The 20,251-nt window shown below is 37.9% G+C and overlaps 1 protein-coding gene across 1 annotated transcript in view; it reads left to right on the forward strand.

The window, feature by feature from the left end:
* TRAPPC8 (trafficking protein particle complex subunit 8) overlaps positions 1-8,196 on the forward strand; it is a 75,452-nt gene extending 67,256 nt beyond the window's left edge. Inside the window, exons 28-29 of the mRNA XM_080821022.1 lie at positions 6,101-6,190; positions 7,122-8,196. Coding sequence (XP_080677148.1) covers positions 6,101-6,190; positions 7,122-7,356 — 325 coding nt within the window. The 3' untranslated portion in view covers positions 7,357-8,196. The remainder of the gene's footprint in view (positions 1-6,100; positions 6,191-7,121) is intronic.
* The last annotated feature ends 12,055 nt before the right edge of the window (positions 8,197-20,251 follow it).

Consider the following 20,251-nt stretch of genomic DNA (forward strand, 5'->3'; position numbering starts at 1 on the left):
CAGATTTTTGACTGTGTGGAGGTCGGCATCCCTAACCTCTGAGTTCTTCAAGGGGCATCTGTATTTGCAATTTTGGTAAGTAGCTTGATTATGTAAACTTAAGGTTCTAAAAACAAGAAGTCCTAAGTCAGATGACACTTCAAAAAGCTGCTAGTTTGCAGGTATAAGAAAAGATGGAGAGATGTCTATTAGAACAAGACTTTTAAGTGATAATTGAAGGTATGAATTTTGGTGAAAAATTCACCCTGGATAAGGGTGGGGATGGTGTGGGATAGAACAAAAAGAGAACAGTGACCTGCAGAACAATGACATGTGAGAGAAAAGCTGAAGAAAAAGGATCCACAAAGGAGACTAGTTAAGAAGTAATTAGAAAGAAAAGACCAATGAGGAAAAAGTTCTCACTCAAAAGCTGAGTGAGAACAGTTCAAGGAAAGAAAAATGGTTTAACTGTTTAAAATGCTACAGAAACGTCAAGTAGTAAATGGATGAAAAAATTATTTATTGGATATGACAGTGAAGAGGTTATTAGTGGTTTTTTTTAGAAGAATGTTACTATATAATGGGAATGGAATCAGGATATAATAGGTTGAGGAGAGATTGGGAGGTAAGTAAGTGTAGTCTACTAGTGTGGACCACCCAGGAAGCTGGGCTATGAACAGGGATCTGGGAATAGCCACTCAATATTGTTTTCTTAATAGTAAGATATGGTTATGTTTATGGTCTTAAAGGAAATGATGGGATACAGGGAGAATAACAGAATCCTTAACAGATGGAAAGATATACCAAAGAATGATGGGGTTAGCTCTGGACTGCAGAAGGGACTTCCATACTATTGAAACAAGGAGAGAAGAAAGTAGGGAGAAATTTTAACATTTCACACAGCATGGAGTGCTTCCATTTTAGGGAGTATTTCTAGGAGCAAGCTTAGCTTCTCAAAGTAATGTAGGTGATAAGAGAATAAAGGAAAGAACATTTTTGAGAAGTGAAATTTAGGGTAACTTCTGAGAAGAATGAGAAGAAGCTGGCTAAGGACACACAGATTGCTGGGCAAAATTAAGACCTTGACAGCATTAACATCAGACATATTTAAAAAGTAACTTAAATGGTGTTAACCACTTTTAAGCCCTTTCTTTTTTAAGGTTAACACACAGAGAAGTGTTCAAAAACAACATGTATGACTACGGTGATTTTTTTTTTTCCCCACAAAGTTAACACCAAAATAACCACTTCTATTGAGGAAATAGAATATTGCTAGCATCACAGAAGCCCCCTGTGTATTCCCTCCCAGTTACTATCCCGTGTGCCCCCAATATGGGTAGTCACTTTGTTTCTCTTTATAATTTTTCCAACCAAATATACAACTATATTTTGATTTGCTTAGGGCATTTTTTGAACTTCTTATATAAATGGAATTATAGAGCATATTCTTTTTATGTCTGGCTTCTTTCATTTAATAATATGTTAGTAATTGCCAACTGTTGCATGAAGCAATAGAATTTTCATTGCCTTATGAATGTTTGAACATGCTGGAACAATTTATCTATTTATCTACTCTACAATTGATGGACTTTTGGATTATTTTCCTATTTGAGCTATTTTGGATTCGGCTGTGAATAATCTTGTGTATAATCTCCTGGTGTATATGTGCTTACCTCTTTTTTTTTTTTTTTTTGGACATACTTACCTAGGAATTCTTCCAAAGTGGTTTAACCAACTTGTACATCCCACTAGCAGTATATGGGAATTCCCTTTGCTCCATACCTTTACCAACACTGTTGCCAGATTTTTAAAAATTTTAACCATTTAAGTTATTTATAAAATCCTTTTTGTTCAGGCCTTAATGTTGCTGTAAAGTGCAGCCATAGTTGAGGAAAAAATTTTATGTTTTATCTCTGTTGAATTTGTCTTGACTTCATGAACTTTCATGAGCAGTTTTGATTCCCTGATGTTTCATTTTAACCCATTGTTCTACTTTGTCTCTTGTTCACTGGACCCGTCCTGCTTCACGTACTTCCTAAATATCTTAGATTCCACAGTGCTTCTTTTTAACCTTAGCGGTTAAAACCCTGGCTGTGCTTTAGAGGCAAGGGCATTTAATAGTTTTCCACATGATTCTGTTGGGGTTAAAAAGAACCATAGAAGCTAGACAGTGCAGGGAAGTATGTGAAGCAGGGCAGGTTTGATCATCACTTCACCTCCCATTCATCTTACATGCCTGTGAAGAAGGGGCATGCCACCTAGATGATCAAGCTAAAGTAGAGTCATGGATTAAAAATAAAATATCAGAGTTAAATAATAACTGTGGAAGTATGTGAAAACAAGACAGGTTAGAAAAGAATAGAAAGTGGCAGTTTTTTCCAACCCAAGCTGCACATTAGAATTACCTGGGGGATTTTTAGAAAATCCCAGTGCTCAATGCCATCTCAGTCAGAATACCTGGCAGTAGAACCCAGGCATCTGATTTTTTTAAAGTCCTCAGATGGTAGCAGCGTGCATCCATATCAGTCATTGTTGCCACAGTAATGCTTCCTAACAAACCTTTCCAGAATTCGATCGCCTGCAAGGCATTCTTACACGCATGGATCTGCAGGTCAACTACTATTTGGCTTGAAGCTCATCTTTAAGCTGTGGGTTGGTTGGGTTCATGTTTGCACCATATATATTTTGGGCTTAGTCCATATGGGCAGTAGCTCCTTGGATATGTTCTTCTCCTGGCATATCTTGAGTACAAATGTGAACCATATTGTGAGAGCACATTTAAGGCTTCTGTTTGCATCAAAGACATTAATATTCCATTGGCCAGTTAGCCTCACCTTCACAATCAACAAGGAGGATCCACAGTCCCCCAGTGGGAAGGGTGAGGGGAGTGAATAACTGCTAAACAGTAGTTATGCCATGGTAGCTGAAGTTGAGAAACATTGAAACAGAGGGCCAAAGTGATTGGTCATCCCTGTGACACTAAGAGTAGAAGTATGAGTGAGAGAGCTGGAGAGATGGGAGATAGTTGTTAGAGAGTGGAGTGACAGAGTATTATTTCAGAGGTAGCTATTTTAGGTGGCTAAAAAAAATCACAGCATGGCCTTGGAAGGTAGATGGCTGAGTTTTGAATATACTAACTTGGAGAAGATGTTGACTGAGTGGTCTACTTAGATGGTAAAGTTGTCCACATGATGACAAGACTCGGGATTAAAAAGAGGAAAGCAAATTCATGCTGAAGCTTTTAATAATTGAAGCCAAGAGATGATACAGAAGAGAAGCCTAGAGCAGTGTTTCTCATCTAGGTGGTATGCTCCTGCTTCGCAGACGCATGAGATGAATGTGAAGTGAAGCAATGTTTCCCTCATCTTTACCTAAGATATTTCAAAATATTCATCCTTTCCTCTTCCCCCAAAGAATCTGCTGTACTGAGTTACTGTTGCTGGTTTTAGTATGTCAGTATGAGGACATAAAAAATGAAAAACTGTGGAGAAGTTTATGACCAAAAAAAAGATGTTTTGACAGAAGAGATAGGAGGAAGAAATCATCAGGAAGTGGCATTGAGAACTATGTTAATGATACATTCTGACCAGAGATGTGGAGGATGGTGGAAGAACAGCATCTGTTGTCAAGAGGGCTATAGAGGAAGCTGTGTACTCAGCCAAATTTCAGTTAGAGTTAAGATATAGAAGCATAAAAAGAAGAGATTGAGGACTTGGAGGAGTATGCTTCATGTAATACAGACCTGTGGGATGGAGCGGGACAGTAGGAGGTTTAATTACAGCAGTAGTACACAGACTGTACAGGAATAAGAATATGAGGAAGACAGTGTGACCAGAGATAACAAAGATGTGAGCCATACTGGGTTTAGCTGCCATAGCTTTCAAAGTAAGAAGTCGTATTAGATGTTGTTCGTGGAGTTTTTGAACATGTGCTAGGCATTATTCTCAGCACTTAGCATATTTGATCTTACCTAATCACCATAACGAGCCCAAGAAGTAGGTGCAGTTATTGTTCCTAGTTTACACTTGAGAAAACTGAGATACAGAATTGTTGAGCTAATATTTAAACTTTAGTCTAGCTGTAGAACCCATGGCTTTAATAATGCTAAAGCTGGTGGGGCGGGGATAGTTGTCAGCAGTTTGGTTTCTAGGTACTATGTGTGGCTCATCATATTAGCGCTTATGAAAGTCTGTGGAATAAAGTGATTTTTAAAATGTGATCTCAGACGAGCAGCCTCAGCATTATCTGGGAACTTGTTAAAATGCAAATCCTTGAGCCACACCCCAGACCTGCTGAACCAAAACTGGGAGTGGGGCCCGTAGTCTTTTTTTTTTTTTTTTTTTTAACAGGCCCACCAGCTGATTCTGGTCCATGTTCAGGTGGGAAGCACTGGTCAGATATGAGACACAATCCATGTGAAGAATGGATTACATCAGGGTGCTAATCCAGAGGCTGTTGTAGTAAACAGCCTTGAACTTGTAAGGAAAAGAAAATCAGGTGAAGTAACTAGCTTTCAGAGTTGTTGGGAGAAAGAATTGATAGGAATTTGTGAAGAATAAAAGAAAATTGGAAGTGGGGATAAGTGAGGCAGTAGCTCCCATTCCCAGTTAAGAAGCACTTACTATGATCCCTAAGGTTTGCTGGGATAGATTGGGGGTGCTAGCCACTGAAACAGTGAGTGGAGGAAGAGAAGGAATTAAGATAATGACTTTGGTTTGGGGCTAGGAAGTATCTAGATGTTCACATTTCTAGAGACATTTAGATAAGGCATAGAGAATTTGACATTTGAGGATCAAATGGGAACAGAATACCAGAAGTTCCTAAGGTTTTGCTTTGTGTTATAAATTAAGCAATTGGATTTAACTTATTAAGGAGGTACTTCAGACTGGAAACCTACTCAGTAGTCTTTATTGCCCTCCTTTCCTTGTGAGAAGTTTTTTGGGGAGGTAAGGGCACAGCACCAGCACAACTGAAGGACATACTTTTTTTTTGAAATTATCTGAGCTTTTTGATTGAGGGAAATCTGTTATTTGCAGTACTGTTTGGAAAATATTTCTCAGTAAGAGGTTATAAAATTTCTGAAAGCATTAAATACACTCAGCAGAATTTTAAAGTTATTTTGCGTGAACTTATAAGGTTGCTATATTTCATTTTTTTTTAAAAAGATATTTATTTATTTATTTGACAGAGAGAGAGAGACAGAGAGCACAAGCAGGCAGAGAGGCAGGCAGAGGCAGAGAGAGAAGCAGGCTCCCCACTGAGCAAGGAGCCCGATGCGGGGCTCAATCCCAGGACCCCGAGACCATGACCCAAGCCAAAGGCAGCGACTCAACCCACTGAGCCACCCAGGCGCCCTGCTATATTTCATTTTTTAACTATCTCTTTATTCCTTATAAAGTATTAATAATAGTATGTAACCAGGCCTCATTTATGCCTAGGTTATGTTCATTTATTATGTTCTTGATTTGAAATTTATGCCAGTCTGTTTATATGTCCTCTTCTGTCACTGTCTCTTCTATGCTTAATAATGTTTTAGTAGTTTATTAATTATAAAGCAATGTCAGAAACTGGATTACCTGTAAATGTGTCCACTTAAAAAGGACTTCCTCATAATTGGTTGTATAGAAATAATTTTCACATTCTCCAAAACATGGTGGCTTTTATTCAGATTTGGTAGAAAAGCAAATGTCAGTCAAGGCCAAGTTCTCAAGATAAAATAATTTTCAAGAAACCTAAAACAGGATTAGTTGTTGGTATTTTCATGATTTATTTTTACTTCATTGCTCTTTCCTAGTTGAGATGATTTACAAACTTTTGTCTTTCATTTTGAGAAATAACCACTGAGAAACACTTTGGTTATTTTTTAAGAGTTGCTCGAATAAATGGAAACAAAATGGTTTTGTGGATTTATATATTCTGATACTTAGCATTCAGGTATTTTAGGAACATGTTTTCCTTCTTATTTACACAAGTAATGTGTCTTGATTGATTTTGGAACTCAGTTTTTGCCTTACTTGAATCTAAATGTTTTAAGGAGCTTTTTAGGTATTTGTGTTATTTTCAATAAAGTTTATTTAAAAAAGAAAATGCACAGCTTAACCTCTCTATTTTCCTTCCACAGCCTTTGTTTAGTACCAGTCACCCTTTTACTGTCCAACTGTTCTAAGGCTGATGTTGATGTAATAGTTGATCTTCGGCATAAAACAACAAGGTAACGATTAGTACCTTTAGTACAATTTAGTACATCATTATGTACATAATGATCTAACATGGATAGAAAAAGTTTACTCAGGTGTGCCCTGGATTTGTGTTTGCCATAACACAAATGTTATAGAGGAGTTACAAAGGATTGTCTCAGCATTACAATAGTGACAGGAAGACAGGCAATTTCCAAAAGAAGCAAATTGTTTTATCAGAGACAAAAATTTTTATGAAAGCTGTTGGTGATAAAGAACTCTAAAATTGAAAATCAGCAAGTTTGCAATGGAAGTTTTTTTTAAAAGTTTTTTTTTGGAATTATAAAATAATACTTAACAAAAAAAATACAGGGTCCATCTTCCCATATCTGATATCTCAAGGCCTAGATGTTTTTTGGAATTCAAAAGTTTTTGGATTTTTAGAAAAATAATGTGAAATGTATACAGACTATTATTGTATAAAACCCCAAATAGGATCTGGGGCAGCTCTCTGGAATCCGGACATGTTCTGTGTATGATTGATTATGTGTGTCAAAAATTAACTAACGCCTTATTGGTAGATACTGGGTTGCTTTCCATTTTTCAGCATTATAAACAGTTTCAGTATTACTAGCATTCCCATATACAAACTATTTTTAGTTATGAATAACCAGTTGGTTAAAAGATGAGGTTTGAAATCAGATTCCATCATTTACTAGCTGCTGTTGTTGAGCATTAATTGAGATAACACTTGTGCCTGGAACATAGTAAAGGTTAACAAATGTCGGCTGCTATAGCAACAGTAATACTAGCTATTACCATTATTGTCATTATTAATAAAGAGTTGTCTTCATGAAATAGTTTCTAGAAGTAGAGTCTCTAGATGAAAGGGTTGTGTTACTGGGACTTCGGGAAAAATTTCATAAAGAAACCCCTCCAACTTACCATTTTCCTTTTCCCACATAGTCCAGAAGCATTGGAAATCCATGGATCATTTACATGGCTTGGACAAACACAATACAAACTTCAGCTTAAAAGCCAGGAGATTCACAGTTTGCAGCTGAAAGCATGCTTTGTGCATACAGGTGTTTATAACCTTGGAACGCCTAGGGTATTTGCCAAGTTATCGGACCAAGTTACAGTGTTTGAAACAAGTCAGCAAAACTCCATGCCTGCCCTGATCATCATTAATAATGTGTGACAACTTGCACATTTGTACAGAAATCCACAAGAATCAGTTTGATCTTACTGAATGGGTTTTAACAGCAGTATTTGAAATACCTAACTTGTTATGGAGGTTGGTTTCGGATCGCTGCAAAATACTTTCGACTTGTCAATGTGTTGATGATGCAAAGCACGTTGGACTGAGAATCTTACTTACATTCTTTTTTTGTATTTCTTTGAACCCTGGTAATAATTTACATGCTCATAATACAGAGTTTCAACATTTCCACGCACCTTATTAAGCCCTGTCTTAAAAACCAGTGTCTAAGTCTGCTGTTACAACTTACTGATGGTAGATGAATATTACCAGATGATTCCGAGGAAGGAAAGGCCTTATTGGCAATACTCCTGTTAAGCCATTAGTCTGTAAATTCCAGCTTTACTGTGAAGTTATAGAGTGTTAAATACAAGTTTTCCTGTCTTGCTTCACACAATTCTCTAAAATCAGTTTTGACCTTTGGTTATAGAGTCTTCATACTTCAGTATCTGGTGGTTCCTATGGCTTATACATAACTTTGTAAAAAGAAAAAAATTTTTTCTGATGCTTTGAATATAGTTTTGAAAGGAGTTTGACTTTTTTTTTTCCCTTCATTCATCTCAGCATAGGGTGCACTATTTCACAATATGAAAATTTTTTGTCATTTAAATTATCATATTCTTTATTATGTAACTTTAACAATTGAGTTGATCTGTTTAAAATATAAATCTACTCGTTAATTAAAAATAAGCTTTTCAGAAATGTATTATATTTATAACAAATGTAAATAGAATAAAGACATGCTATTCACTGTATAGATTTATTAGAATTATTTAATTCAAAGTACTTAACATAGTCTTTATTTAAAATGAATGCCAACCATATTAATTATAGCAGGCCAAACCAATTTCCTGAGAAAACTTTGTTTCCAAACATGAAGTACAGTTTTTGTTCCTACAGTCCTCAGTGTCCATGTTTTACACAAGCAAATGAATTTTGTCTTCAGATGTGTCATGTCTGATGCCCCGTTACAAATTTGGGTAATTGTTTTATATCCTGGGAAAAAGGAAGATCATGCTTACTGAACTGTTGAAAATAACCACATGGCAGACTGTGATGCTGCGTATGGTAGACTAGGTGATTTAGCTTCCAGCTGAAGAAAAGTAAGGAGTCTAAATAAGAGAAGGAAACAGCTTACTAAAAACAAACTGTTAACAATGTAATCAGTTATTAGTGGACCAACATCTAGGAGAAGAAAGTCTAGAGAGAAGAGACCACCTTGGGAGTGTTTATCTACTTAGGAAGAAGCAGCTGAGAGGCAGAGCCTTACATGCGATGCACTTTGAAACAAGAAATATGGGTCAGGAGAAATCAGGTAAGCTGAAGCAAGAAGACAAAAGTTTGGAAAAATAGTCACAAGAAGATAAGGGACCTACTGGTTTCAGTGAAAAAGTTTTATGTTTATTTGGAGTCCCAGAAAGAAGAGAGAGAGGCTAGGGCAGAGGTGGTATTTGAAGGGAATTTCTGAGAATTTTCCAAGATGGACATCAAGTTACAGATTCCCATAGTAAATCCCAACAACATAAATATAAAGAAACTGTATTGCAGGCCACATAGTGAAACTCTTGGGAATTTTAAAAAAGGGATATAGTCTTGAATACAGAAGACAAGTGGTAGCACACCTGATAGCAGACTTCTTGTCAAAAATCATGGAAACCAGAAAATGGAGCTGGGGGGTGGTGTCTTTAAAGCGTTGAAAGAAATGAGCTGCTAGACCAGAATTCTAAACTCAGGAAATACACCTTTTAAGAATGAAATGAAACAGATATTTTCAGATAAAACCAGGTGGCTCTAGGATAATGGTGTTTATCAAAATCTTAATCTTTCCATTCATTCTGCAATTAAATATACAAATCACCAAGTGCAAGTAAAGCTACACCTAACTCATACTACTGGCATAACTAGATAGAATACTATTAACTTCGAATTATCTGTAAATAGAGAGTTTAGCACTGAATGCTACAGGCTGCCTCAAGCATGTACTTATAAGCCTTTGTAGAGAGTGGAGGTGAGGAAGACAGGAATCCAGAAGGAATTGTGGAGAGAAGACAAGAGAACTCAGGGTTCAGCTGAAGTCACTCTGAAACAAGCAAATCTCTCCCCTAACTGTAAAAGTACTCAACAAGAGACAGAGCTCTTGTAGTGGGGCCCCTCTTGTAGTGGGGCCTTGTGGAGCAACAAGGGACAGGGTCCATTCATCAGGCAGCTAAGGAAATGCCTCCTAACAGGAGTAATCTTAAAATTGGCTACTTAGAAGAGCGTTGAGTATTTTCATTCTTGCATGTCTCAAAAGAACTTTCGATCTCAACTGAGATTTTTCCATTAAGAGTCATACCCCTAAGCCTGATTTCCAGAAGACTCCATTAAAATGCAAATACCCTGATAACCTACTATAATCAGTAAGATTTGCCCAGCACCTTGTGAGAGCAAGGCTTTACTTGGAATGGGACCCAAGCACTTTGCTTAGAAGGGAGGTGAGGGGTGCTCGTGGGAAGAGCAGAAATGGGGCCAGGGGGCTGAAGGGGCCAAAGAAGAATTTAGCCTGTTACAGACTCTTGCTTAGGGTCAACCCTGTTTGGTAATATTCTATTGCTCCTTCCCAGGATTATTTGGCCTCAAGAAAAGAGTTTGCATGTCATGTGTTCCCCTTTCTCCTCCATGTTCCTCTTTTGATTTGTAAGCTATGCTAGAAGTCAGCTTTTTTAACTTCAACATTTCTTCCCTTCCTTAGTGATTGAATTAATTATGCTGTACTTGGGGGCAGAAAGGGACACATCTGAGAATTAGATGTTTTTGTGAAAGGCAAAAAAATGGATGTTCTGTTTTGCATTTAAACAGTATGTCTTGCTTCAGTAGACATTCCAAGAGGATTATCCTTTGAAGACTATTATTATCTGTTGATTAGAAAGTCTGATTTCAAAATAACTTTTTAACCAGAGAAGGAACATTTGGCTGGGAGAGGCACATCTAATTTTACTACAGAACGTTGGTACATGGCAGATAAAGGAAGAGGAGGAGGCATTTCCAAGGGAGCCCTCTGTAATTGCAAGAGGAGGACAGGCTGTGGTGTGGGCTGGAGGGAGCCAGGCTCAGCCAAGCCTGGAGCCAGTGGAGCAGCCCCCGTGCCTGCTGGGGCTGCCATAGTTTGTTCTACTATGCATCCCAGCAACCCTCTAGGGGGAACTGCACAAAAGTGAGGAAAGTTCAAAAGACCTCATTCAAAAACACTGAAGATTCAAAACGGCGCAAAACAGCTCTTGATAAGAGCAGGGTTGCGCACTTCTCTGACACTGCTGCTTGCACTGTTGGGTCTTATGCTACTCTCCCCAACTCTGCATTCAGTGACATCTTGCACTGGCAATTGGAATTGCCCATAGTGGAATATTTACCCCAGGGGCATCCAGTACTACATATTAGGGCTTGATGTATTGATTTTTGCTGTTTACTCTAGATCTTGAAAGCAATGGAGAAAATGTTAATAATGCAGATTAAGTTTAAAAGTGTTACATGAAGGTAGCTGTTAAATTACAAATAGCACAAATAACTTGAAGAACTATTCCTCCTGGATCTGAGAACTGTTTGGCCAGATAGGCAAAGAAGTTGCTCAGGTTATTGATGAACAACATCAGGTGAGAATTAGCATATCTTCTCACTTTCTTCTTCCACCTTCACATAAACAAAAATATCAATCAACGGTCATACTGGAATTGTTTTCATTTGTTAATTGCAAGATAGGTTGGTTGTCCAAGAGCTTGGCAAAACTCAACAAGGGCCCTCTGTAAGGATCACTGGGGTATATGGAATTTTTAATATAGAATATTGCCCTTTTTATTATTTGTCAGTTGTATGCTATGAAGACTTTATATATGCTTTAAAAGTTTTTTTTTTTTTTCCTGTAATTTGATAAGACATTTACCAGCATACCTCTGGGTATGGACATAGACCATAAAAAGGTTAGTATTCTGACATCCACATTGCAGTTAACCAGGAGTTGAAGCATCTTCTGGAATATTACAGGCTTTAGGATTCAATAGTGCAGTGATTCACAAAGTGTATGATCCTAATCATTCACTACTGAAAATGTAACTCCAGAGGCTACTTCCCCAGAGACTGGTGATCTACCTGCCTAGACCAATTTTGTTGGTCTGGTTTGAATATGGAATCTTGTTCTTGTTGTTGAGGTTTATTTGTTTGTTGTTTTTAAATCTTGTGGTTTTAACAATCCCTGGTGCTAAAGAGGGGACCAGTACACTACACTTTCAGAAACATGGCCTTTGGGAGCCTGAGAAGCACTGTGTGTGGATGCAGATTTTTATTAAGATTGTTTCTATCTAGTTTTTAGTCACATCATGGAAATTACTCTTCTTTGAAAGTTCTAGGTGACTAGGCCAGTGTTTTAAACATACGCTCCTAAAATGTGACAAATTGTTCAAAGATTAACTTTCTACTTAAGGATAGTGGAAGAAAAATTGAGTTTACAAAAGCTGTTTGCTCAGTTAAAGTGAACAGTGGGGCTGCGGGTGACATTCAATCCCAGCTTGCCTGTCACCTTATTATTTCTTGGCTGTTGATCATAAGTAACTATTGGATCTTACTAGCTCTGGGTGTTTCCAGTTTTGGTATTCACAGTGACTGGATTCTTTTGGGCAGGTATTTGTAGTCTCTGCTAGAGATTATAGATAGGATGGCCACGTAAGTCTTTACCCAAAATGAGATAATTTGAGAGTGAAAGGAGGCGCTATTAATCATCACAGTGGGACAAACAGGCATAAACTGGGTCTGTTCCAGGCATGCTAATATGTGTGCATATTAGCATAGGCTTTCCTTCCCCTCAGGCTGTTTGCTGACTGATGCATTACAATGAATTCTGCCACGTGTACAAATACTACACATTCATAAAGCAGCCATAAGCCCCATTCCTACATGCTTGGAGAAGTTCTAGTTCCCTGCTTTTTTGGCAGAAATGTTCACTCAATTCAGATGTGATGATGAGTGGTAAGATGCAGCTAATCTTCAGATTGGAGTCAGTGACAGAATTCCTTGATACTTAAGGGGCCTGAACCAGGACTGAATTTTTGTCCTAAGCCGAGATTGTCACTCCAGTGGGTATGGGCTATTGGCCTATTAAGATTCTTATACCCTCTCCATGTAATTGTGGAAGAACTTGTACATACTTAATATTTCTAGCCAATACACATATCTTGAACCACTTATATCACCTTTATGTTGGTAACACTCTCCAATGTTAAGTGAGGCAGCAGATATTTGAAAGGTTTGGATAGCCATTTTTGGATTATGGACTGACAAGATTTTCAATGGCTAAATAACTACCCCTGGGTTAGGTACTTCAAGTGTTTTTTAACTACTCCTAGGTGGTTAAAATGAACTTAATTTATATATCACCCTCTGGTGAGCTATTTTATTTCTTTTTATTCAGAGAGAACAGTGAGAAGGGGAGAAGGAGAGAGAGAATCTCAAGCAGACGCTCTGCTGAATGCAGAGCTGTTGCAGGGGTCCATCCCATGACCCCAAGATCATGACCTGAGTGGAAGTCAAGAGTTGGGTTCTTATGGGATGCCTGGGTGGCTCTGTTGGCTAAGTGTCTGCCTTTGGCTCAGGTCATGATCGTTGGGTCCTGAGATCAAGCTCCGCATCAGTTTTCCTGCTCAGTGAGGAGTCTGCTTCTCCCTCTCCCTCTGCTTGCAGTTCCCCATGCTTGTACGTTCTCTTTCTTGATATCTATTCAAGATAAATAAATCTTGGGAAAAAAAAGACCCTTAGACAACTGAGCCACCCACACACCCCTGGTGAACTCTTTTAAAGTAAATTATACTCAATAAAATGTTTGGTTGTAACTTAAGTAAATGACTATAGATGTACCAGGATGGAATATTTCCTCTTAGATTGATAAGAACTGTAATAATGGGGCACCTGAGTGGCTCAGTTGGTTAAGAATCTGCCTTTGGCTCAGGTCGTGATCCCAGGGTCCTGAGATCGAGCCCCACATCAGGCTCCTTGCTCAGTGGGGAGCCTGCTTCTCCCTCTGCTTGTGCTCTCTCTCTGTCAAATAAGTAAATAAAATCTTAAAATAAAAAACTGTAGTAAGACTTAAGTCTTCAAGCACAATATTATAAAACAGTATTTCCTAGAATGTTTCCCACTGAGTAGGATGTTAATAGATATTAGGCGAAAAGGAAGAAGAGTTCCTTGACTGTAAACAAAATTAGAGGTTTCTTTACTGCTCATGTGCATTCATGGGAGTTTCCCAAACATATCCAACTAGGGATCATCCCTCCCTTGTCAAGCATTTCTCAGAACTAGTGATATGCTCATAAAGTAAAGATGGGTGAGCTTTTTCTGTAAAGCATCAGACAGCCTTTCAGGTCTGTGGGGGTACATACAATCTCTGGCTGCCAAACCCAGTTTGTAAATGAATGGATGTGGCTGTTTTTGTAACTAAACACCTGTTTCTGTAAGTAAGAGAATAGTAAGTGTTAATTTGTTTTAAAACTGTGACATCATTAGTACATCTTGGGAACCTGGACAGGACCAGAGAATAAAGGAGGAAAAAGGAGAGAGGACTGAGCATAAGGAGAAGGAATGTTTCCTTCCTCTGTGTCAGGTTTCCCTAAGACTTGGCAAGTGATTCTCAAAATCATCTATATCCACTAGAGGGCACCAGGAATGCAATTTTACTTGGGTGCCATCCATATTTTTTGCTTTTAAAATGTTGAAATTAGCATTTGATAAGGTATCGCTTAGTGGAGTTTGGTTTAGCATTTTTCTTCTGCTACAGAGAATTAGAATCAGGCAAGTTAATGATAATTTACCAACCTAACATGTAAACGATATTAACCCAGCAGATATTTCATAATTAAAATGATTATGGACTTTTTAGTAGCCTTTACATTATCTGGAGAATCAAGACAGATGGATTCTCTTGAAACATTTAATATCTTGTTTTTTTATTGGGTGGGAAGGGGCAAAGGGAGAGGGAGAGAAAGATTCTTAAGCAGGTACGACATGGGTCTTGATCTTAGGACCCTGAGATGATGACCTAAGTCAAAATCAAGAGTCTGATGTTTAACCAGCCGAGCCACCCAGGCACCCAAGATTTTATTTATTTATTTATTTATTTATTTATATTAATTCATTCATTTATTAAAAGATTTTATTTTTTTATTTGCGAGAGAGAAAGAGTACAAGCAGGGAAAGGACAGAAGGAGAAGCAGACTCTGCTGATCAGGGAGTCCAACATGGGGCTTGATCCCAGGACCCCTGGATCATGACCTGAGCCGAGGGCAGACACTTAACCAACTGAGCCACCCAGGTGCCCAAAGCTTTTAATATCATAAGACACTGTAAAGTTTTACTGATCAGAGAGTCATTTGAATTTGTCATAGTAGAGGGGTGCCTGGGTGGCTCAGTTGGTCAAGTGGCTGCCATATATATATATATATATATAATTTTGCTTATTTATTTGACAGAGCAAAAGCAGAGGGAACAGCAGAGGGAGAGGGAGAAGCAGGCTCCCTGCTGGACAGAGAGCCCAATGTGGGGCTTGCTTCTATCATCTGAACCTCATGACCTGAGTTGCAGTCGCTTAACTGACTGAGCCACCCAGGCATCCCTCTTTACTTCCTTATAATGCAGGATTCTTTTATGGTATATATGAAGTAAGAAAATGGGTTTTAAAGTGTATGGAACATGGTTGGTGTCCAATACATATTGGATAAATCCCACATAGTAAGCTGCATGTTTAGGTTTCCCTAGAATCTAGAATCCCTCCTAGTGGGATATAATGTTACAGAGCAAGATTACTGAAGCCAGAAGGGACCCCTGGCTGCTGGGGAGAACAGAAAAACTTACCACCTTGATTCAGTCATTTGGACAGCTTTCTGAAGTACCTCAGTTACCTCAAAGTCAAAATCTGGCACTCTTTAGAAATTGGCATAAATAATTATAAAATTTTAAAACAGAAATTGTGTACTATAGACTAAAATCTTGATTTCAAGATCAATGACAAGATTGAGGTATCAAGTGTATTACACGAATACTTCAAGTATTTAAAGGGAGATTATAATATTTTGTAAGCAGTAAAGTAAGGGCCTGTAATTTAGGACTTCCGAGTTTCCTTGTGGGTAATAGGCTAGAACCTCTGCAAACAAGACTGCCTCAGAAGATCTACTGTGAATGGCTCCCCTTTCAGATGACCTGGGTTTGAATCCGTAGCTTTAGTCCTTACCAAGTATAAGACCTTGGAAAAGTAAAGTAACTTAACTAGTTCTCTCATTGGTAGAGTGTGGCAACTGCAGTTCTCATATCAATGGGTCATTGTGAAGATCAAAGGACTTAAGTCCATAAATATATTAGTTCAGTGACTGACAGGTAATAATTAATACATGTTTTCAAATATGATTTACTTAAATTCCCTTTGAGAATGCCCTTCATGAGGTCTTCTAACAGATGCAGTTTGAAATGGCTGCGTAAAGTGTAAACCCATAATCTATTCTATCTATAGCAGCCATTGCACTATTTTAAGTTTCCAATTTTGTTCAAGATTATAGGCTTTATTTTGATTGCAGGCTTGGGCCTCATGCACATTAACCATGAGATTTACTTCCTTCATATCATCCCCTAATACCTATAGCCATGCTGGATGCACCGTAGAAATGCTTTTGAATTGAAGAATTGATTAAATTACCTTTTGTCCATTACAACCTGAATGAATTTCATGATTAGCATTGCCAATATACACCACAGCTTTTCAATGGCTTTAATATAACATGTGTGGAATGTTTTTATAAATAATAATATTCATAATCCTGGCACTTAGTTTACTAAAAATGAGCTTTCAAAACAATTCACTTAATTGTGTGCACAGGAATTCATTTTCTTGTTTAAATAATAGGAAAAACGGTAAAAACTGAGCCTTTTACCCATGACAAAAAGTTTAAGGAATTTAGGTAAGTGGAAACATTGGATTTGATTCTGTATTGTGCTATCTTGCCAACATTGTCATTAAAAGTGATTGTATAGAAGTTATAATGTGTCCTTTATCCAACAAATATTAATAGACTTTCTCTGGCACTGTTTTAAGGTCTAGAAACACTATCCTGGGCACTGGCTGCAGGAATATCTAATGTTATTTTAAGAGATTAATTTTTAGCTTAACGGAGATAGTAGTCTTTAGACAACAACTATATGAATACTGCATTTGTGAAGAACCAGAATTTAATTTCGAAAGATACGGGAAAATGTTTTGCTATGTACATTTACTAGACCAAGTAATGAAATATTTTGTTCACATTTTTCTGGTTATTACATTAAAATTTTTTTTTGTTCACTTTCCTTACGTACTGTAAAATTAATTGCTTTTTGACAAACATATATAGTCCTGTGACTGCCATCACCAGACACAGAACAGTTCCACTACCTCCCCAAATTCCCTCCTGCTGCCCCTTTACTTCAGTTTGCTACGGCTGTCACAACAAGGTACCACAAACTGGCTGGATCACACAACAGAAGTTTACTGTCACAGTTCTGGAGGTCGGAAGTTCAAGGTGTTGGCAGTGTTCTTTCCTTCTCTGAGAGAGAATCTGAGAATCTGTTCTATGCTTCTCCCCTGGCTTCTGGTGATTTGTTGGCAGTCTCCGGCTATTCCTTGGCATGTAGAGCATCACTCTGTCCCTGCCCTCATCTTCATGGGAGGTGTCCATGTCTGTGACCCAGTTTCCCCCTTTTATAAGGACACCAGTTGTTTGGGCCTGGGGGCCCACCCTACTCCAGTGTGACTTCATTTTAGCTAATGACACCAGCAATGACCCTTTTTATAAATAAGGTCACGTTCTGAGGTACTGAGGGGTCAGGACTTAAACATATGAATTTTGGGGATGCAATTCAACCCGTAACAGTAGTCAACCACTCCCCTAACCCCCAGCCTCTGGCTGCCATGGACCTGTTCTGTTTTCTAAGTTTTCCTTTTCCAGAATGTTGTATAAATAGAATTATACAGTATATGTACCCTTGTCTCTGGCTTCTTTCATTTAGCATACTGCATTTGAGATCCATACACATTGTGTTTCTTGTTTGTTTGTTTTTTAAAAGATGTTATTTATTTGACAGAGAGAGAGCACAAGCAGAGAGAGCGGCAGGCAGAGGCAGAAGCAGCTTCTCCGCTGACGTGGGGCTTGATCCCAGGACCCTGGGATCATGACCTGAGCTGAAAGCAGACGCTTAAGGAGTGAGCCACCCAGGCACCCCCATAGACATTGTTTTATGTGTGTGTCAGTAGTTTATTTTTATTGTTGAGGATTATTCCAGGATGTACTAAGTTTGTTTATCCCCTCACCAGTTGAAGGACAGTTATTACCAGTTTTTGGAGATCATAAATAAACTTGTTATAAACATTCACATTCATGTTTTTATGTGAAAATAGTTTTGACTTCTTTTTGGTGAATTCCTAGGAGTGGGGTTACTGTGTCATGAATGTGCAGGTAGTGTATGTTTACTTTAATAAGAAACTCAAATTATTTTCTAAAGTGGCTATACTGTTTTCATTCTCACCAGCAATGAATGAGAGTTCTTACTGCTCTTCTCCTTGTAGCAACTAGTATTGTCAGCTTTTAAATTAATGTTTAAAAACTCCAGTTTTTAAAAATTAATGTTTAAAAATTCCAGTATAGTTCATATACTGTATTATGTTAGTTTTGGATGTAAAATACAGTGATTCAGTCCTTCCGTACATCACCCGGTGCTCATCATAAGTGCACTCCTTAGTTCCCATCCCCTCTTTAACCCATCCCCCCACCCACCACCCCTCTGGTAACCAGCAGTTTGTTCTCTATAATTAAGAGTCTGTTTTTTGGTTTGCTTCTCTCTTTTTTTCCCCTTTTCTCATTTGTCTTTTTTCTTAGATTCCACATATAAGTGAAATAGTATGGTATTTGTCTTTCTCTGACTTATTTCACTTAGCAGAATACTCTTTAGTTCCATCCATGTTGTTGCAAATGGCAAGATTTCATTCGTTTTTTATGGCTAATATTCCATTGTATATGTACACCACATCTTTTTTTATCCATTCATCAGTTGATGGACATGTGGGTGGTTATAAATGTACTCTTAATCTCCTTCATCTATCTCACCCATCCCCCCACCTACCTCCCCTCTGGTAACCATCAGCTTGTTCTTTATACTTAAGGGTCTGTTTCTTGGTTTGTGTCTCTTTCCTCCCCCCCCCCCCTTTGTTCATTTGCTTCTTAAATTCCACATATAAGTGAAATCATATGGTATTAGTTTTTCTCTGACTGGCTTATTTTACTTAACATTTTACTCTCCAGTTCCATCCATGTTATTGCAAATGGCAAGATTATAGATTTTGGTTACTAGCCTTTTATCTGTTAAGACATTTTCAAATATCTTCTCCCATTCTATTATCTTGTGGTTCTGTTGACTGTTTCCTTTGCTGTGGAAAAGATTTTATCTTGATGAAACCCCAGTAGTTCATTTTTGCCTTTGTTTCCTTTGCCTTTGGAGTGATGTCTGGCAAGAAGTTGCTGTGGCTGAGGTCCCATAAGTTGCTGCCTGTGTTCTCCTCTAGGATTTTGATGGATTCCTGTCTCACATTTAGGTCTTTCATACATTTTGAGTCTATCGTTGTGTATGTTGTAAGAAAATGGTTCAGTTTCATTCTTCTGCATGCATGGTGTTTTGGGTTTTCCACATAAAGTATCATGTCATCTGCAAAGAGAGAGGGTTTGACTTCTTTGCTGATTTGAATTGTTTTTATTTCTTTTTGTTGTCTGATTGCTGACGCTAGAACTTTTAGTACTATGTTGAATAGCAGTGGTGATAGTAGACATCCATACTGTGTTCGTGACCTTAGGGAAAAGCTCTCAGTTTTTCCCCATTGAGAATGATATCCACTGTGGGCTTTTCATAGATGGCTTTTATGATATTGAGGTATGCTCCCTCTATCCCTACACTTTGGAGAGTCTTAAGAAAGGATGCTGTACTTTGTCAAATGCTTTTTCTGCATCTATTGAGAGGATCATATGGTTCTTGTCCTTTCTTTTAGTAATGTAGTGTATCATATTGATTGATTTGTGGATGTTGAACACCCTTGCAGCCCAGGAATAAATCCCACTTAGTCGAAACGAATAATCCTTTTAATGTACTCTTGGATCCTATTGGTTAGTATCTTGATGAGGATTTTTGCATCCATGTTCACCAGGGATATTGGTCTGTAATTCTCCTTTTTGGCAGGCTCTTTGTCTGTTTTGGGGATCGAGGTAATGCTGGCCTCATAGAAAGTCTTTGGAAGTTTTCTTTCCATTTCTATTTTTTGAAACAGCTTCAGAAGAATAGGTATTAATTCTTCTTTAAATGTATGGTAGAATTCCCCTGGGAAGCCATCTGGCCCTGGACTCTTGTTTGTTGGGAGATTTTTGATTACTGTTTCAATTTCCTTACAGGTTATGTGTCTGTTCAGGTTTTCTATTTCTTCCTGTTTCAGTTTTGGTAGTTTATACATCTCTAGGAATGCATCCATTTCTTCCAGATTGCTTAATTTGTTGGCATATAGTTTCCCATAATATATTCTTCTAATTGTTTGTATTTCTTTGGTGTTGGTTGTGACCTCTCCTCTTTCACTCATGATTTTATTTATGTGGGTCCTTTCTCTTTTGTTTTTGATAAGTCTGGCTAGAGGTTTATCAATCTTAGTAATTCTTTCAATGAAACATCTCCTAGTTTCGTTGATCTGTTCTACTGTTCTTTTGGTTTCTATTTCATTGATTTCTGCCTCAATCTTTATTAATTTTCTTCTCTGGCTGGG

This window comes from Martes martes (genome assembly GCF_963455335.1).
Source record: "Martes martes genome assembly, chromosome: 13".
NCBI classification, from domain to species: Eukaryota; Metazoa; Chordata; class Mammalia; order Carnivora; family Mustelidae; genus Martes; species Martes martes.